Consider the following 17,405-nt stretch of genomic DNA (forward strand, 5'->3'; position numbering starts at 1 on the left):
GCACTAGGTTGAGTTTAATATAGAACACATATAGTAGGTGGGGGGTCTCTACTTAACGTCTCCATCAGTTTGGGGGTCCATGGCCTAAAAAAACGTTGAAAAAACCCTGACATAAACTACCAAATCTAGCTAAAAAATCAAGTTATTATATATGTAGAGATCATTTTAACACAAGAAAACTTTAGTTTTTTTTAAAGATAGTCATGTATAATACAGAGTACCAAACAGAAAGAAAGTACAAGATTACAACATTTGTTCTTCGTGGTAGACTTTTGAACTCGCGTCAGCTGAAACATGATTCATGTTTTTCTCAGCTCATGGCTTAAATCTTTGGTGAAGATATACTAGAAATACGAGAGCTTCCTAACATCAAGGTCAGGTCATAATATTTCTTGTGTTGTCCATCCAGATCCTAAAACTTTACTGTGATATATAAGACACTGACAAATCTTCTGTGATGCCGCGGTAAATCTTCCACACTAGACGTGAACACGTTTGATGAGAGTGGGTGTTTGTTTTCCACCTAATATCACATATGACAGTGTAAGGGGAGACGCAAATAGCAAAAAATAATTAATGTTTTCTATTGCTATCTTTCCTGTGTTCATTACTGATAATAAGCAAAAAAAAGAAAAAGAAACCTCCTCAGAATCAACTCAACGCACAAGCTCAGTCCAAAGGCAACACATACCTTGGGGGGTAGCAACCTGATCTAGACCAGACCTGAGACGCAGCACATTCTCCCCAGAACCAAAACACACCCGGGGATCAGTGAGGGGTCCACGTCCCAGGCCCCCAGGCTCAGGACTGGACCGTGAAGGCCGGTGGGGTAGGTACACAGAGGAGAGACGTGGAAAGCTCTCAAAGGTGCCTCAACCTCAGAGGATCAAACGCAGGAACACATTCAACACACCTCCCGTGTGTGTGTGTGTGTGTCCATGTGACTACCATCCCATGTCAGGAGACACGAGAACCTGGAGTGTTTACTCTGGGCTTACAGAGCGGTGGGAATAGGTTTAAGTTGGATGTGGCTGAAAGCGCTTGTGAAACGCTCGGGCCTTGAGAAAGCAGCCTGAATGTATTCAGTGGTCACCTGGTTGTTTTTAGGACTGCGTGAACCCATGTGGTAACATTCAGCAACCTTGGAGGTTCTCAGAGAAGTGAAGCTTCAGTCATCACCTGCTTATAATCTCAACCAGCGCCACAAGTCACTGAAGTATGCAGTTATATCATTGTTTGAAGGGAATACTTATTATCTATCATTATTTAGAGTAATCTGTTGACAAGTGTTTTCCATTTTTTGCAATTTTGCTTGACTTTGATCAGTGATTATCATGATCACAATAAACTACAGAGTTAATAACCAATTTATCTTTTAATCTCTAGTTCATTGGACTTCAACAAGGGGTCTGTGACCCCTAGGGGTTTTGTGACGGTACTGCAGTGGGGTCGTTAAATCTTTGGTTGATTAGACATTTTATATATATATATATATTTTTTTTATTTTTTATTTTTTATTTCCCGCCATAACTTTAAATACATATGAATCCAACATATTTTAGTAAAGGGATAAATTGATATATATATATTATCACTGTATGTCTGTATGTTCATGTTTCTGAATATTTGAATCTGTGTATTACTTAAATAGCTTAATATTGAATGCAAAACGATGATAATGATGTATATTTATAAACATATAATATAGTAGGTAGGGGGTCCCTACTTTATCTCTCTCCTGAAATATACTGAAGACCCCTGCTCTAGTTTATTTACAAGCAGCGGATGTACAATAATATTCATTGAGATGCAAACAACAGAATTATTTTTCATTTCCTCTAGTGTCGGTCAACAAGCCCATCACCAGAAAATTAGACCAAAATTCCGATGATTACAGATGTTAAGGCGAAGACTCTCTAGTTGCAGAGTTACACCGTAGCCATGCCAACCATGAAACAGCCACGTGTGCCTCGTAAACGTCTTGCCACAACGGCTGTTTTCCCCGTGACCTTATAAATCAGGCGACAGACGCAGGGCTAGAAAAGCTAACACCTAATTATTCCTATGGATGGGGATAGTTTCAACCATTTTTAACCGTTTTAACTTCATTAAATCTTTTCAAAGGACTTGCACAGAAACAGATGATTTTAGTTGTACATTACAGCAGATCTTTTACAGTATAAGCAAGTCTGGACACACAAAATCACTCCAGTAATAGTGTAAAGCCAAAGCACAATCTAGAAGTTTACGCAACCGTTGCTCAATTCTGAGGACTCAGTGCCACAAGTGTGCAGTCCACTGGAGTCCAGACCACCAAGCGTTGCCCCCCTGCCTCTCGGCTGAATGGAGGCTTAAACACGAAGACAAAAAGCAGCGCCGCCCCTGTCTTGTCCTCATCCCACTGTTCAAAAACAGACACCGACGCCCTCTCCCCTCTCAAACACAGAGAACCAATTCAGCCCTTGTTAAAGTTGACCCCTCTTAAATTCACTCTGTGGGGGCTTCAACAAGGCCGAGGCTCCCTCAAGGCTTCGCACAAAGAGCAGGAACTTCACTTCAACTGCCCGCCTCTTTGAACCTGACTGCGTCTTAACTCTCCGCACACCATTCCCATTGTTCCCCTTTGCTTCTGCCTTGACTTGTCCGCATGTTTTCATTCAAACCCTCCAAAATAATTTAAATGACCTCCGAACACAACCGCACAATACGAAGCTCGAACTCGTTTCGAGCTCTTGAGACGATTTGGAGATGATTAAAGTGTGCGAGTTCGTCTAGACAGGCAGTGTCAGGCAGCATTAAAACAATCCCGCTGTTTGTCACCACTGTCGCACCAAATTAAAATCAGTAAACTGCAGTTTGTGCCATTGTGCTCCCTCTGTTTAAACGGGCACAATGGTTTTCTGTGACAACCTACTTTCACAGCCTGCAAACACCCTGCAGCACTGGGAGGTATTTTTGGACGAACAAAGCAGGTGAGGTAACAGCCAGGTTGTACTGTGGGAATGGAAATTTACTCCAGAATCAAATGAAGCAGGAGCGCCAAAAAAAAAAAAAAGCCTGGAGTTATCGGGCCAGATCCGCGGCGTGCAGCACGCAGGCTGGTCGGACTCTTAAAAAACTCACAAGGGACAGACTAAACACCTCCACGAACAGGAAGGCCGCGCGCATATGTGCATGCATGCATCTCTGCCCGCGTTTAAGAGGCCGAGGGGAAACGGGATCCAAAACACGGACAAAAGCCTCAGAGCCCGCTTCCCTCCGAAAAGCCCAAACAACCCAACAATGAAAAAGGAAAAGCAGAATATAGATTTTATTCTTAACGTAGGAAATGCAAATTATCAGGTCAAAACACGGGGTGAGGAAGGAAGAACAAAACAAGGCTTTGGGTCTAGAAAGTTGGCAAGATTTCCCTACTAGACTACAACTATATATTCAAGCAGAGCAACAAGCATTTAAAATGCAGATCACAGACTATTGCTGTTGTCGAGTTTTGCAGGGATGCATTAAATGAGACAGTCGGCCACACATAACTCATCTGTGCGCACTATATTACCATCTCCTGATAAAAGACGCATTTTATGATTAAAAACCAAGCAAAGCAGTGTATGGAACTGGTGCGAAAGAGCAGGTTATATAGTTTGCACGGCGTTAAATGAATACTCCCACGTGACGAGAAGCTGCACCTACTTTGACCATGAAAAAAAAAAAAAAACAAGGAGCTGGCTAGGTTTTGTGCCAAAGATCTGGACGACGATAAGTACGGAGTTCCAAGTTTGTTTTGAAGCACGGCAAATGTTTGTTTTCCCAAAGAGAGTCGGGACTTTTGGAGCCTGGTGAAAGAACAAAAAAAATGCTGGAAGGCAGCGCGGTGGGGTGAGAAATGTTAGGAAAGAGTGGCAGTTTTCGAGACAGAAAGCCAGGATGATAAAGAGTAGCTGACAGGAGCGGAGAAAAAAAATGTGTCTGCAATGAGTTAAGTCTGGCTGCGGAAAATGTCAATTGCTGGTCTGGTTTTGTGCGGCCTGCTTTACACTAAACCCCGGGGAAGTATTTATGTGTAGCGTAACTGCGCGTGTGTAAATATGTGTAAGATGTCGTCAAGGGTGATGGCGAAAGGCCAACCGAGCGGAGCCGCATTTAAAACGTTCTCGTCGCTTTATCCTGGGTTTGACGCAACGAAAAGGGCGAGGATTGGTTTTCCCTCCGCGACCGCCCTCTCTGGGAAGACATCACCGAGCCAAGAGCCTGCAAAAAGGAGGTAGGGTTTTCACCAAAACACCTACAAATAACTAGAAAATAATTTCCCCCTTCGCTCGGGTTGACAGCTGCAGCAGGGGCAGGGGTTGCTCGGTTTCCGTCCCGCGCCTTCCAAATGGGTTACACAAACACAACAGCTGGGCCCTGAGCAAAAACGAAATGCCTTTGTTTGGGCGCAGGGGTAAAAATGGAAAAAATAAATAAATGTCGCAAGAGATCGTTGTCCCTCCAGCAATGAATCTGAGGTGAATGAAGGTGAAATGTGAAGAGAGAAAGGGGAAAGGAGGGAGCGCGGACGGGGCAACAGATGCTGTACATGCAGGAGACGGAGAGGAAGCGGTTTGGCCGGAGTTCAACAACGCTCTCGTTTGTCACGCTCGGACGGAATTTGTAGGTCAAATTAGCATTGGAGGAGCAGGGAGGCTGGAGGGAGAGGCAGAGATGTGCAGGCCGAACAGATAGCCCGCTCTCAGCGGCTCAGGCCTCCCTGAATAAGGGCATGAAGGACAGTGGGAAAGAGTGGACCGGGGGCGGGATTTGAACACAGGGGACACTCCATTGTCCGACTGCGCTCCGCTTTTCAGAATACACTCCTCTCGCGGCTGACGGTGGAGCAAAGGGGAGACTTTAAACAAATAAATACGGCCATATCTGGAAAGAGCGTGGGGAGCTGCTGCTGCTCCTCCCCCAGCGCTTGTTAAAGAGACCAAAGCAGAACATGGCAGAGTGTATCACAATCTTTACTGCAAGCTGGAAATGGGTTTTCCAGGCTTCAGCCTGATGGGAGCCTTGTGTGGTATCCATAGGGGACTGTGGTGCTGCATAGGTTCCTTTAGTTGGGAATAGACCGGTCAACTCAACTTGTTGCATTGGTGATACTTTTTGCTTTATTATTATATTCATATTTCAAGATGGGACTCAAATCGGCCAGCATATCTTCTTTAGTTAGAAATGTCTATTAAAAATGTCTATACACTGGATTCCAGATGTGCAGCAAAAGTTAATCACGTGACCCACAAATGATTTCATACAGGGTAAACAAATAAGTCCAGGCTGGTTAATCTATCAACACCGAAGTCCTGGTGGTCGACGTCTGTGTTACATTAAATAAAAACATACGGAGACAAGTCTGAAGTCACGGAGAGGTGGTTACTTATCACTTCTGGCAAACGAGAACACGCCCAGACCCAACTACATCAAACGTGAAAAAAATAAATAAATAAAAAAAAGCCTGTTCCTCTATCAGGACGGTTCTCGTGTTGCAGTCGTTTGAAGTTTACGAGCCAACTCAATAAACAAACTTTATCTCCATCTAGAGAAACCACATGCAACACGCACAGTGAGCACGTTAACAGAGAACAGGCTTGGTCCAGACACTTGCAGACGCCAGCCTCTGGTTGCCTAGGTAACCCTTTAGTATAATTCCCATGGGTAACAAGCAGAACATAGAAATATTACTAGTGTACGTACGGAGCAAGCTTTTCAGCTCTTCATCCATATCTGAAAAGAAAATACCTTCACTGACAATGGTGCTCCATGTGGTTCCAACTGACTTCAAGTCTGTTCTCAGAATAGTGATTTTTTTCAGTGTTAATTTCAGTGTTAACTCTGCGCCTGCACCATTTCCCAATCAACTATAAAAGTTGAGATCAGTCAAACTTGTTAGCCACCCGCTTTGCATACATTAGACGGTCTCTTGTTGCGACACTGCTGCATGGAACACGCTTGATGGAGAAACCAGCTCCCATTCATTTTCAATTGAAGTCAGCAGTATTGAAGTGTCGACTTCAAAGTCTCTGTGGGATGCATTGGAGCAAGTCTGGCTCCACAGAGGCCCTTCTCCCTTCTACTCATAGGACCCAAAGGCCAACTAACATCCTCCTGGTGTAATTTTAGCTTTTTGTGAATGAGAAAAAAAAAATAAAAATTGTTGCACGCAGACTACAATCACTACGGTAGTTGGTTGGGCTGCTATTGTCATTACAGACGTTTAAATATCAGGCCAGATCCGTTTAAATATGTTCAAAAATGAATGAATATGTCTGTAACTGTCCCCGTTTCTTCACTACATCTTTATAACATTTAACTCTTTTTTTTTGTCCATCTCTGGGCTGTAAATGATTTCCATATCAGCAGGCAGCGCTAACACAGAGCCATGCAAACCAGTTTTACTACTATTATGGGATTATTCTACAATATTTACTCAACATCACAGTAAAATAATCCATCCTTAGTCTATCTGCTGCATACATTCCTCACTCAACCAGTGGTTATCTGTTAACAAGTCCTCTTACTCTGTGCTTTTACTGATAGAAAACAGTCAGCACATTTGTCTCATACGAGCTCATCTTGTATCCATATGGTCTAGATCTCATATATCCGGTGGTATATTATTTGGTGTCGCCTCTGAAGTTAATTCAAACCAGGCTGAACTGGACTTCTGGCTGTCAACCCAGCCATGCTCACGTGTGTCTGGAGGGATTATTCTCATACACAGAGAAACTATTCTTCCCCCTCCCCACACCCCCTCCACTCTGCAGGACACACTGACACACAGACCTAGAAACACTGGGAGCACAATCAAATCCCGCACTGCATCGACGGAGACCCAGAAGGGGGACGAGGGCGAGGAGAAGAGGGAAAAGCTGACTCCAACTGGCCATAAAACCCCCACTGTGCTCCAGGCCGAATCCTCGGCGGTGACGTCTTGACGCTGAAATTTTTAACAGCGAAAAAAAAAAATGACTTAGCGACGCAGCTGTGAGTTTGGCAGGGAGAGAGCTATGGGCTGCAGAGGCACCCCGGACCCCCTGCCCATTCCCCCTCCTCCTCCTCCTCCTCCTCCTCCATTCACATTCCTACTTTCTCTTTGTCTCTAATCAGTTTCTCTTGCCATTCCCCCGTTTCTATCTCAACTCAAATCGACTGCTTCTCCTTCACTTTTCTACCCCCGTGTTAGTCGTTACTCTCAAATGCAATAAACAAGCCGAGGGGCTTTTTTTTTTATCAAATTGTGGAAAAAGCAATTTATTAGCCCAACGCGTACTCCCAAAACAAAGGCCGCATTTATACAAACAGTCCTGCGTCTACGCTGCTCTATAACTCCAGAGCTGGCTTCGATCGGGTATTATGAATAGCTTCCAAAATCGTACCTCTCCTCACCTGAAGGAGCCCTTCTCCATTTTCTCCACTTAATCGTCTTGTTGAAACGCTTCAGAGACATATTCTAAAAACCTGAGCCTCTCACCGTCCAAGGTTTCTTTCTCCTTGTGGGGAGCGCCTCAGCGGCTAGAAGGCAACGACGGCAAATGTCAATTTAATATCAAATTTATGAGCATCTGTTAATAATAATAATAATCATGATATAAAATCAGTGACGCATGGATGTGTGCAGTCGACAACACAGAGCCAGGGAGTGGAAATTGAAGCCTTGGGGCTGAAAGACCAGTTTCCCTTAGGGGAGAGGGGAGGGGGGAGCTGGGTGTGGGTGGAGGGACGGCGCTGGACTGGAAAGGCAGGAGTTAAGATCCGGTTCCCCAGCAAGTTTGGACCGTCTCACAGTTTCACGGGGGACTACGCTGTGTGACAGAATCCGCATTTTGGAAGCGGAAACCACGGGAAAATTCACCTAATTAGGCTGGAAAACGCATTAAAAATACATGCGGACAAACCATCGAGTGACAAAGTCTAAACAGCGATTATCGAACTGTTACATCAGCGAGCGAAATGAGGCATGAACGTTTGGTTGTGGAAAACAAATTTGCCTACTAAAGTGGACATTTGCACAGGGCTTTCATTGTTCACGGAGGAAGCGGGCTGGTAAAAGAGTTTAGAGCGGCTCCTGAATTATGGAGTCCACCTGCCAGAGTGATAGACTAATCTGGCTTCCTGCCCCATATCACAAACATAATGCTCTCCAATTATTGTTTTTTACGTCAGACTCTGTGTCCTCATATGCAGCAGAGACATATGCAATTTAAATATTTTCAACTGTGATGTCTGGAGAGCACGCAGCTGACGTGATGATGTACAGGAGCCTTTGTGTTAAAGGGAAAAGGAGGTCAGATTTAAATCCAGCAGCTCTGGCCTTCGCCGGTGCCCTTTCGCCCACAACAGAGGAATGTCTTGTGGCAAACCAGACGACTGCAACTGGACACAAATCTGCTGAGGACGGAGTCACGGAGAGGAAGAAGTGCCGCGTTGTGCGCTGCGCCGCGCGGAGCGTAGGCCTTCGTCACAGCCCCGTCTTTCTCAAACACGCACAAAGGCGGCTCTGATAAGCAGAGAGAGGAGCGCAGGAGGAAACCTCCAAACAAAAGATATATTTTAAAAAATTTAAGATAAGATTTTACATTATTTTTTATGATGAACATTACAAAAAAAAAAAAAAAGAAAAGAAAAGAAATCCTGCAATGGAATGAGGTGACGCTTCCTCTTGATCTGGAGCCCGTCTCAGGTTCCAGCAACACCCTCCAATCAAAACGACACAAAGACATCTAATCGCCCAATCACAGCCGGGACATGAAAAGGGAGCCGTGCCATTTCTGAGGCAAAGACATTTCTGGGCAACAGATGGAGACGATATCACATCCCTCGAGTGGCCATCTGTGTAAAAACATACAACAGAGCACACGCCCCTGTTGTTGTTGTTTGTCTGCAGGGACCGTGCTTCCTCTGGGTTCTTTCTTTTGGAGGATTGCGTTTGCCCGGCGTCAACTTGTGGCCAAGTTGGATCAGCATGCACATGGTCTCTAGCCACAGCAACGCGTACAACACTGGGAGGAGATGTGCACAGAGCCGAGCGACACGATACAAATGAACACAAAAGTCAATGCTAATGAGCCGTGTCTGTCCACGCCTATTAAACACCTGAATTACTGCTTATAATTAAGAGAATTTTTAAGAAGTACAGAGGATGTCCATTTATCGTCTATGTTGAATGTCTCCTGATATTAACTACTGTTACATATTATCCAAGGACACGCAAACATTAGCAACAGTGACTGACCTACGTTAGCTGCAGCGCTAACGTTACAGGGACATGTTTACGGGCTATGGCGCCAAGTAGGCTGACACAATGAAGCGACACAAAGTGTCATTTACAGCTCCCACGGTTGTAGTGGCGTCACGGACAGTTGGTACCTATCAATGCTTTATCTTCAACCTACTTTGCATGGACCCATGTTTAAAAAGCAGTAACATGCAAAAAAGTAACATCGATCCGCCTCAGACAATGGGAGTAAAATAGGCTTCCATGCTTTGCTCGTACCTTTGCCATGTCTTGCCAGGAGAAAAAAAGTGGTTATTTAAGACATCAAGAAGGAAAAAATCTCGGATCCGTCTGTTTGAGCACACATTCGCTAAAAAGTGTAGTCTTCAATGGGGGGTCCGTGACCCCTAGGTGGTCCGCGGAGGTACTGCGGAGGGGTCGCAAGATCTTTTTTTCTTTTTAATTCTTACTCAAAATTGTCCTCCACAAATTTACTTTTCTTTAAATACATATTAGCATTTGGCCGAGAGCCTGGCGCACGCTGCAATGTTAGCAGAAGAGAAGCTAACGGTGCATGATATATATTAGTATGTTAATGTCAGGTATGTTTATGTTTACGGCAGTTGCACGGAGACCCTACTGTAGCACATGTCTGAAACTGAAAAATGAATATTTGAACCTGTGTATTATTTGAATATTGAATGCAAAATAATAATAATGATGTATATTCACAAATAAGACTAGAATTTAATGCAGAACACATATAATCCCCACTTATTCCCCACTTACTGTCTCCATCAGTTTGGGGTCCTTGGCCTGAAAAACACTGAAGACCCCTGACTTAAGTTACTATCAGACTTGTAAATAATGGCAATATTTGTAATACTTCAGTGAATGTCCCACGTTCAAAGCCTTTAATTAAAAGAACACTATCTAGTTTCTGATTAGGGTCAATGAGCGCTTCATAAACATAAACAGAGTTTGTTAGGGAGCTGGGTCATTACCTCCTCCTGCGAGGCATAGTGAGGGTCTGCAGCGTCCACCGACCAGTAGCAGTAGTCAAAACAAAACTCCAGAAGCTTCTCCCTGGAATCCACAGCTCCTTCTGTGCGTCCGTCCAACTTTAGGGAGAAAACAACAAGTATTAGACACGGGATTGGCACCTTATTTGACTTGTACTAAGAGAGCAAACTTTGCTTAATTTACTTTGCAGAAACATTGTGAGCTAGCATTTACAACATAAGAATGTGTTGAAAAAATAAACAGTACAGTAGCAGCATAAAAAAAAAAAAAAATGTAGTCGTGATAATAGCAAGTACAGCAAAGCTTTTGTTTATGGGGCTACTACAGTGTGGAAATGCAAGCAAGCTGTTTCCATTCATTAGCAACACACTCTCGCCCTCCTCCTCCTCCTCCAGTTCTTTATTCGCCTCGGTGCATCGACACTAAACACCTCTCTGCTTGCTGTGAGTGAATCCTGCGCAGCGGAAAGACAACACAGCAGCATCTGGACTCGCCTGTGCATAACAACTGGCCTGGAAAAGAGCCAAGCATCGAAGCGTTTCTCCTAAACCAGAACATCGAGGCACCCGTCTCTCAGCTCAGCCATGCAACAACACTGTACTGAAGCATCTTTTTGTGATGAAGTGTTCACCTTAATCTGCATATAAGGGAAAACACTCCGAACACAGCACAGGTTTGTGACTTCACTTCAGTCACGTATTCTGCTTTGATATACTGCCGTAATATAATCATCAGAAGACTGAAGTCTAACCAAAAAGGACTAGCAATAACATTTGATTTAGGGTAAGATAAACAACTTAATGTTATCATACAGATGCGATGATTCGATTTCAGTGAAAGTTGGAGCACTGTTATTAATTATAAAACACATAATTACATGCATAAAATATACATGAGGGCAGACTTTAAATCCTAGCATTAAACTTGTTTTGCTGTCATTATGAGTAGCAATTACACAAAAAAAAAAAAAAAAATGTCTGAGTGAGTGTAGGTTCAGCTGCACAAACAGCTGTTAGAATCAGGCCAAGAGGAGGGCTGGGTAAACGGGGTTTTGAGCGACGTTAGCGTCGCAGGGCGTAGGGCGCGCTAAGCCCTGGGTATTAGTTTTGTTCACAGTAAATTGGCTCGCCTGAAAGAATGACCACTTAACCTCTCTGCGCGTTTAGGAAACGCAACAATGGCCTCAGAGCGGGCGGGACGGGGGAGCAACACATCAGCACGGTCGACAAAAAAGTGACTCGCTGTAAAACATTATTTTTCTGGTTTTTACTTCAGTTTATCTTTGCAGTTTGTATCATGTGCCGTTCTTGAGTGTCGTGTTTATTGTCTCTTAAAATCTGCCCTTTTTCCCCTCTCTTTTTCAGTTCTCCGCTGTCCCACTTTCCATAAATAATTATTCCCATGAGACCCGCGAGAGTCTTGGAGTCTTCTTGATTCTTTTCCAGGGCAGAGGGAGGCCATATGCGATTCGTCTCCTGTCACATCATGTGCAACCGATTCTCTACTCCCCCACCAAACTTCTCCCTAGATGTCTGCGTTTAAAGCAAAAAATGTAAACAAAAGGGGGACTCCCCTCTTAGTACTTCATAGAATCTGTGCAACTACTTTATAACTAAATGTGAGTTTTAAAATTACCTACAACTTGAGTTTTCTTTATCTTTTTGTATCTTTTTCTGGTTTGAAAGCGGCTCCTGCATCCACAGGCTACACCCTTCAGAAAGCTCTTATCTTGAGGTTAGCTAACGAAAACACAGCGTAACATGTTCCACCCTGAAGTGGTAGAGAAAGCACCGGGCTGTGTGCATGCCATGCAGCTCAACCAGTGTCTACTCAGCAATCTGACACAGCGGGCGGGTAACGAGGTGAAGGTATCGGCTTACGCGTCTGTGGAGCCGCTCGCGTAATAATCATTTCCAAATGCGATGAACTTCGCTGTAACGTGGGTTCGTTGACTGAGCGTCGTAGCGCATGTGTTTGACAGGAAGGGGACCTCGATCTGTGCGTGCATGTGTGAGCTCAATACGTATAATAAACAAGACTGACATCAAGCCGGAAAAGGCTGATCGGATGTTGTAAACATCCTTTTTTTTTTTGGATGTGATTGGTTTGGAGTTGGGGTCTTTTGTCTCAGTGAGGGACACTGGACAAACTGCTCTCCGCTATGGACAATCCATCCCGTCCGCTACACCAAACACTAGAGGGGCAAAGGAGCTCATTCTCCAGCAGACTGACAGTGAAAGCTACAGAACTTTTTATACACTACTCCCTGCAGCTGTATAAAAGCTCATCTTTTTGTAACAAGCTACTTTCATTTCCATTGTGGATAGTTAAAGTCTGTCTAGGTCTACTACCTAATTCATCCCTGTAAACAAACCAGAAGGCACCTCCAGGTCGGAGCAATGTAGCCCATGCAGACGTGCAAAAGAAGTGTAGTTCATCGAGTGGCCACTTGAGGCCGGCTGCAAAAAGGGAGCAAATCCCCACAGATCTCCATGTTAAAAAGTCAAACTTTACAGTATTACTAAGCGTGTGGTACAAAAAAAGACGAGTGACCAGTGGTAGCCTGAGCTAATAGGTAGCGGTGAGCTGGGTGGGCAGGTCTCAACCTCCAGGCTGCTTTAGCTCCGCCCCAACACATCCCCCACGTCCATATTTGGAGTATCCGAGTGTGGGCGGAGTAAAGCTCATCCAACACGGCGACCGCAGGCTCCGCCCACTTTGGGCTTCGTTTTCAAGGTTCAGAATCTGTGACGTCACGATGGGTTTGTCCACATACGTCCAGTATATAGAGTCAATGAAACCAACCAATAAAACCCCACAAAGATTTACAGATTTATACATCTGTTATGTTTGTATGCACGGATACTCACCTTCACGTTTCGGATCCTCGCATATTTATCCTCCACCTCAACGGCTAACCTTCCTCCATCCGCGCTCTCCCTGTAAGGAAGAGAAAAAAAATAAAAAACTGGACATAAGCGGTGGATTGGTGCTGAAAAGAGAGAAAACATTAACAGATGCTTCAGCTAGAGAGAAACGGACACTAGAAGCGTCTCCTGCTCCAAATGGATTCATAGCGTTTCAAATTGGTTTAAAAAATCCTCTTTAGCCGCATCTGCTATAATTGAGAAGGTGTCCAGATACATTTACGCGAGCTCCACTTCACTCGAGGCCATCACATGACAGTTAACACAATAAATCTTTGTGTGTGTGTGTGTGTGTGTGTGTGTGTGTGTGTGTGTGTGTGTGTGTGTGTGTGTGTGTGTGTGTGTGTGAGATCCATGAAATCGCCACAAAAGAGCACCACTGACCGCTCTTGGGTTCAAATAAAAACAGGCCGTGATGCTCTCCAGAGACTTCCTCTGATGGGAGCGCACCCAAATGCTCTGTGTGTTATCAGAAAGAGTGTGTCCTCATATGTGTGCAAAACAAGGTCAACTCGTGTGTGTGTGTGTGTGTGTGCGCGCTTCAGCAGCTGGACCGAGCACAGCTGATGCAACACATGTGAAAGTGGAGGCAATCACAACATGAAGCTTGGAGGATTTGGATCTCCAGGAGCGATAATGGTGGCGAACGCTGCGTGTAGTGCAAGCGCTCCCGTCTCTGTTGTGGGTTACGGGCTGTTGTAAAACCTCAGCTCCCCCCCCCCCCCTCGTGCTTCTCCACGTGGGACTCATTTCGGCAACCCCAGCAGAGGCCCAACCCAAAACCTTCAAATCTTGGGTTCCAACCAGCGAGGAGGAGAAAAGGTCTGAGGGTGGAAAATCATAAACCTCACACAAACGTGTTTTTCGATACGGACTCAAGAAAAGCTGCTTCACGGTTCGGGGCCGACCTGCGTCATGCTGCATGCTTCGCGCTGTGAAGGGACACCCATTAAATCCCATCGGGTCGACTAAGACAAAGAACAGGCTAAATGAGGAATGCAGCTGACCCGGTTGGTGTTAATGTTATCTCTGTGATACAGCCCCCCCCCACCATGATGGAAGGAAATACATCCTTAATTTAAAAAAAAAAAAAAAAAAAATAGAAAAGAGCTGAGGACAAGGATGGTGTCAGTACCATAAATCAGGACGGACAGATTTGCATGACAGTGAACATTTGATATAAGAAGTTCTTTTGTTATGTAAAGTACGAGGAAGACCGTCTGAAAGGATCATTGTCCGGCCTGAATAACGCTTTGTCGCGGTACTGTAGTGGTCTCCGGTTTAAGTGAACCTGCAAAACGTGTCGCGGGAGTTCAAATATATTCTGTACTAGAGAATAAGACCCACACCTACCTACAGACTCCCCCGTTATTCAGCATGTTGTAGCAATTTGCCTGTTGATGTAAAGCATGTAAAGCTCTAGCGGAGCAAAGCAACTTTACAACCTCTCCGCGTTTCTTTGCTACTTAAACAGACTCTAAAGTGGAGGGGAGGCATTCTTTTATAAATTCTTTGACTAAACATTGAGAGCAGGCAAAAGCAAACCTAACACTGGTTCATCTTCCATCCATTTTTCTTTCTTTGTTTTGAAAGTACTTAAAAACTCATCCTAACAAAAGGTTTCAAAATATACTCAGGCTGAATTTATGCTTAACGATGTGGCAAGATTTGTTTGCAATAAAATGCTGTAGTTGAATATTTTCTGCAATTTTACGGCTCCAAGTAACTGCAGTTTTTGATTCAGATTCACTGTATTGTGAGTAATCTTATCAAATTACTTGTGATGCCCAACCAACGATGCAAATGTAAGAAGAATCAACAAATACTTTTGCTTGAAATACAACAATCGGCCTTAAAATAATTAAGGGAAAATTAACAACTATCACAATTTGGTCCATGGCAAAGTTGCTCAAATCTTTCCATCTGCTTGTAAGGACAAAATATTCACTTGCTGCCTGATACATCCCTCCCACTGACATGCGTCATGATAGCAAAGATATCAGTGTCATCAACAGCACAAACTCACAAAGAAGCAACAAAGTATAAAGAGCTTTTGCTTGAAACGGCCCCGAGCAATGAATGGATGGTGAAAAATTCCAATGATTGCATCCTCCCTTCCCTAAAGATATTCAAGGTAAAACACAAGCGAGAACTTCATGTGAAAATGTTAATATGTGCAAAGACAAAACTTAGCCACCTTCGAATGCATCACAATGAATTTCCAATTATAAACCCAATTACCCCAGTTGCTGGTTGCTGTGTGTCTAACCTACCTTTACTATTTCACTCAGCCAACACAGACCTGCACACAGCAGGTTATGCAGATTGATTTTTTCTTTTTTTTTTTTTTTTTTTTAATGTGAAACCAACTGTGCAAACCCACGAAGAAGCAATAAATATATAGAACTTTTAACCCAAACTATTAAATAATTAATTTTCTGCTTCAGTGGAACATACCAGAGCAGTTTTAAAGCCAAAGGACGTTTCATGATATTTCTGCACAGAATTAAACGTAACCGATTCATGCTTGCGTGTGCTTTGAATGCATCGCAATGAATTTCTGCTTATAAACCCAGTTAGCACACACCGCTGCACTTAATCCATATTTCATACCGCTTCCTTCTGGTCAATAAACTGGATAAAAGTTCATTTCGGCAAAAATTTAATTCCGAATGCAATAACACAACTGAACAAATCATTAAAGAGTCTGTAATATGTTGGTTGGGTATGTGGTGTCCTGATGTTATGGGAGGGTATGGTATATCTATCTATGTAGCCTAATGTTTGCTGTAGTTTTTCTTTGTACATTACCACAGACTTGCACACAGTGTGCTTTCATCAGTCAACACTAGTGGTGGCCGGATCGATCCAAAGAACGTTGGTATCGGTACCGGATCGATATCTACGTGATGAAATCGATACTTAAATTTAAGTTTTTCTTATCTAGGTTCTTTAGCAACTCCCATTAGCAGCTTCTCTTCATTTTGGTGTTGTTTCACAGCTGTAGACCTACACACTGAATTTATTATCATTATTATTAGTTACTACTATTAGTTATTTATTAAGCTATTTTCCTTCAACTTTTGAACTTGTTACATTTTTGACATTGTTATATTTATATTATTTTTTTATTGCTAATCTTGTTACATCTCGATATACTTTTGACCTTGTCGCACATAAAAAGTATTTTGACTACATTTTTTGTCATCAGAATCATGACGCTAATTAAAAGCAAAATAATTCATGCGTAATGATTTTTTTTTTTTTTTTAATTTTCATTCAGATTTGCATATTGTTGATGCATGTACTTAATACATGATGATGCGTTACGTAAAAATGTGTAAAAAAGTGAAAAATACGTAAAAAAGTGACACGAATCGGTATCGGTATTGGCGATATTTCGCCTGTATTTACTTGATATCGGGTCGATACCAGGTTTTACAGTATCGCCCTCCTCTAGTCAACACTACTGACAGACACAGTTGTCATCATGCACCATGTGGCCACTTGTACTTTTTTTTTTTTTTTTTGTAGATAGCCAACAAAAGCTAACAAAAGCTAACAATGGTGACCATGATAATAAAGGAAATGTGAGCAGCGTTGTGTTTTGTTGGAGGCTACAAAACAAACTACACTGTCAAATTCCCATGGCTAGCGACGCTAATAACAACACTTAAAGACACAAACATACAAAGACGCGGAACACATAAAAGTAGCGCGAACAGATTTGTTAATTTAATGGAGGCGTTTAAATTTAGCGAGGAAAAAAACAAACAAACAAATAAACACAAAGAGGTACTTATCTAATCTTACCTTGAGTTGAGGGGACGGACTCGTATGGCAACTTTAACGTTTGCCATGATGCCTCCTGCGACGGTTTTCCACTCACAACTCGGCTGTTTTCTTGAGTTGGTGCGAAATAATGTTCCGCATTTTCTCGCATGTTACTCGGACAAAGTTGGGTCTATTTCCACCGAGGCTCAATCCCATCTCTGCGCCGGCTGCGGGTGAGTCCAAAGCGGCCGCCGCCTCTCTCCAAAAGCCGGGACAGGGAGCTGGAAGTGAAGAGGGAGGAGAAGCTGCTGGATACTCCTCCCTTTTTTAAGCTTCATTTACATCTCTCTTCTTTTTTTTTTACATGTCTGTTGTTATTTAAATCCCTGTTTCTGCTGCTTTCATGTCTTAAACTTTATTTAACATACTTGAAA

At 43.3% G+C, this 17,405-nt stretch overlaps 1 protein-coding gene across 2 annotated transcripts in view; it reads right to left on the reverse strand.

Moving 5' to 3' along the window:
- The window catches only part of stard9 (StAR-related lipid transfer (START) domain containing 9), a 40,512-nt gene extending 23,275 nt beyond the window's left edge, over window positions 1–17,237 (reverse strand). For both annotated transcript variants that reach the window (XM_047610606.1, XM_047610605.1), the window contains exons 1-3: window positions 17,011–17,237; window positions 13,141–13,210; window positions 10,252–10,368 (exon numbers count right to left, since the gene is read on the reverse strand). In XM_047610606.1, the coding sequence (XP_047466562.1) occupies window positions 10,252–10,368; window positions 13,141–13,210; window positions 17,011–17,057 (234 nt within the window). In that variant the 5' untranslated portion in view covers window positions 17,058–17,237. The remainder of the gene's footprint in view (window positions 1–10,251; window positions 10,369–13,140; window positions 13,211–17,010) is intronic.
- Window positions 17,238–17,405: the final 168 nt, after the last annotated feature.

Source organism: Mugil cephalus, chromosome 17 (genome assembly GCF_022458985.1).
Source record: "Mugil cephalus isolate CIBA_MC_2020 chromosome 17, CIBA_Mcephalus_1.1, whole genome shotgun sequence".
Taxonomy (NCBI): Eukaryota; Metazoa; Chordata; class Actinopteri; order Mugiliformes; family Mugilidae; genus Mugil; species Mugil cephalus.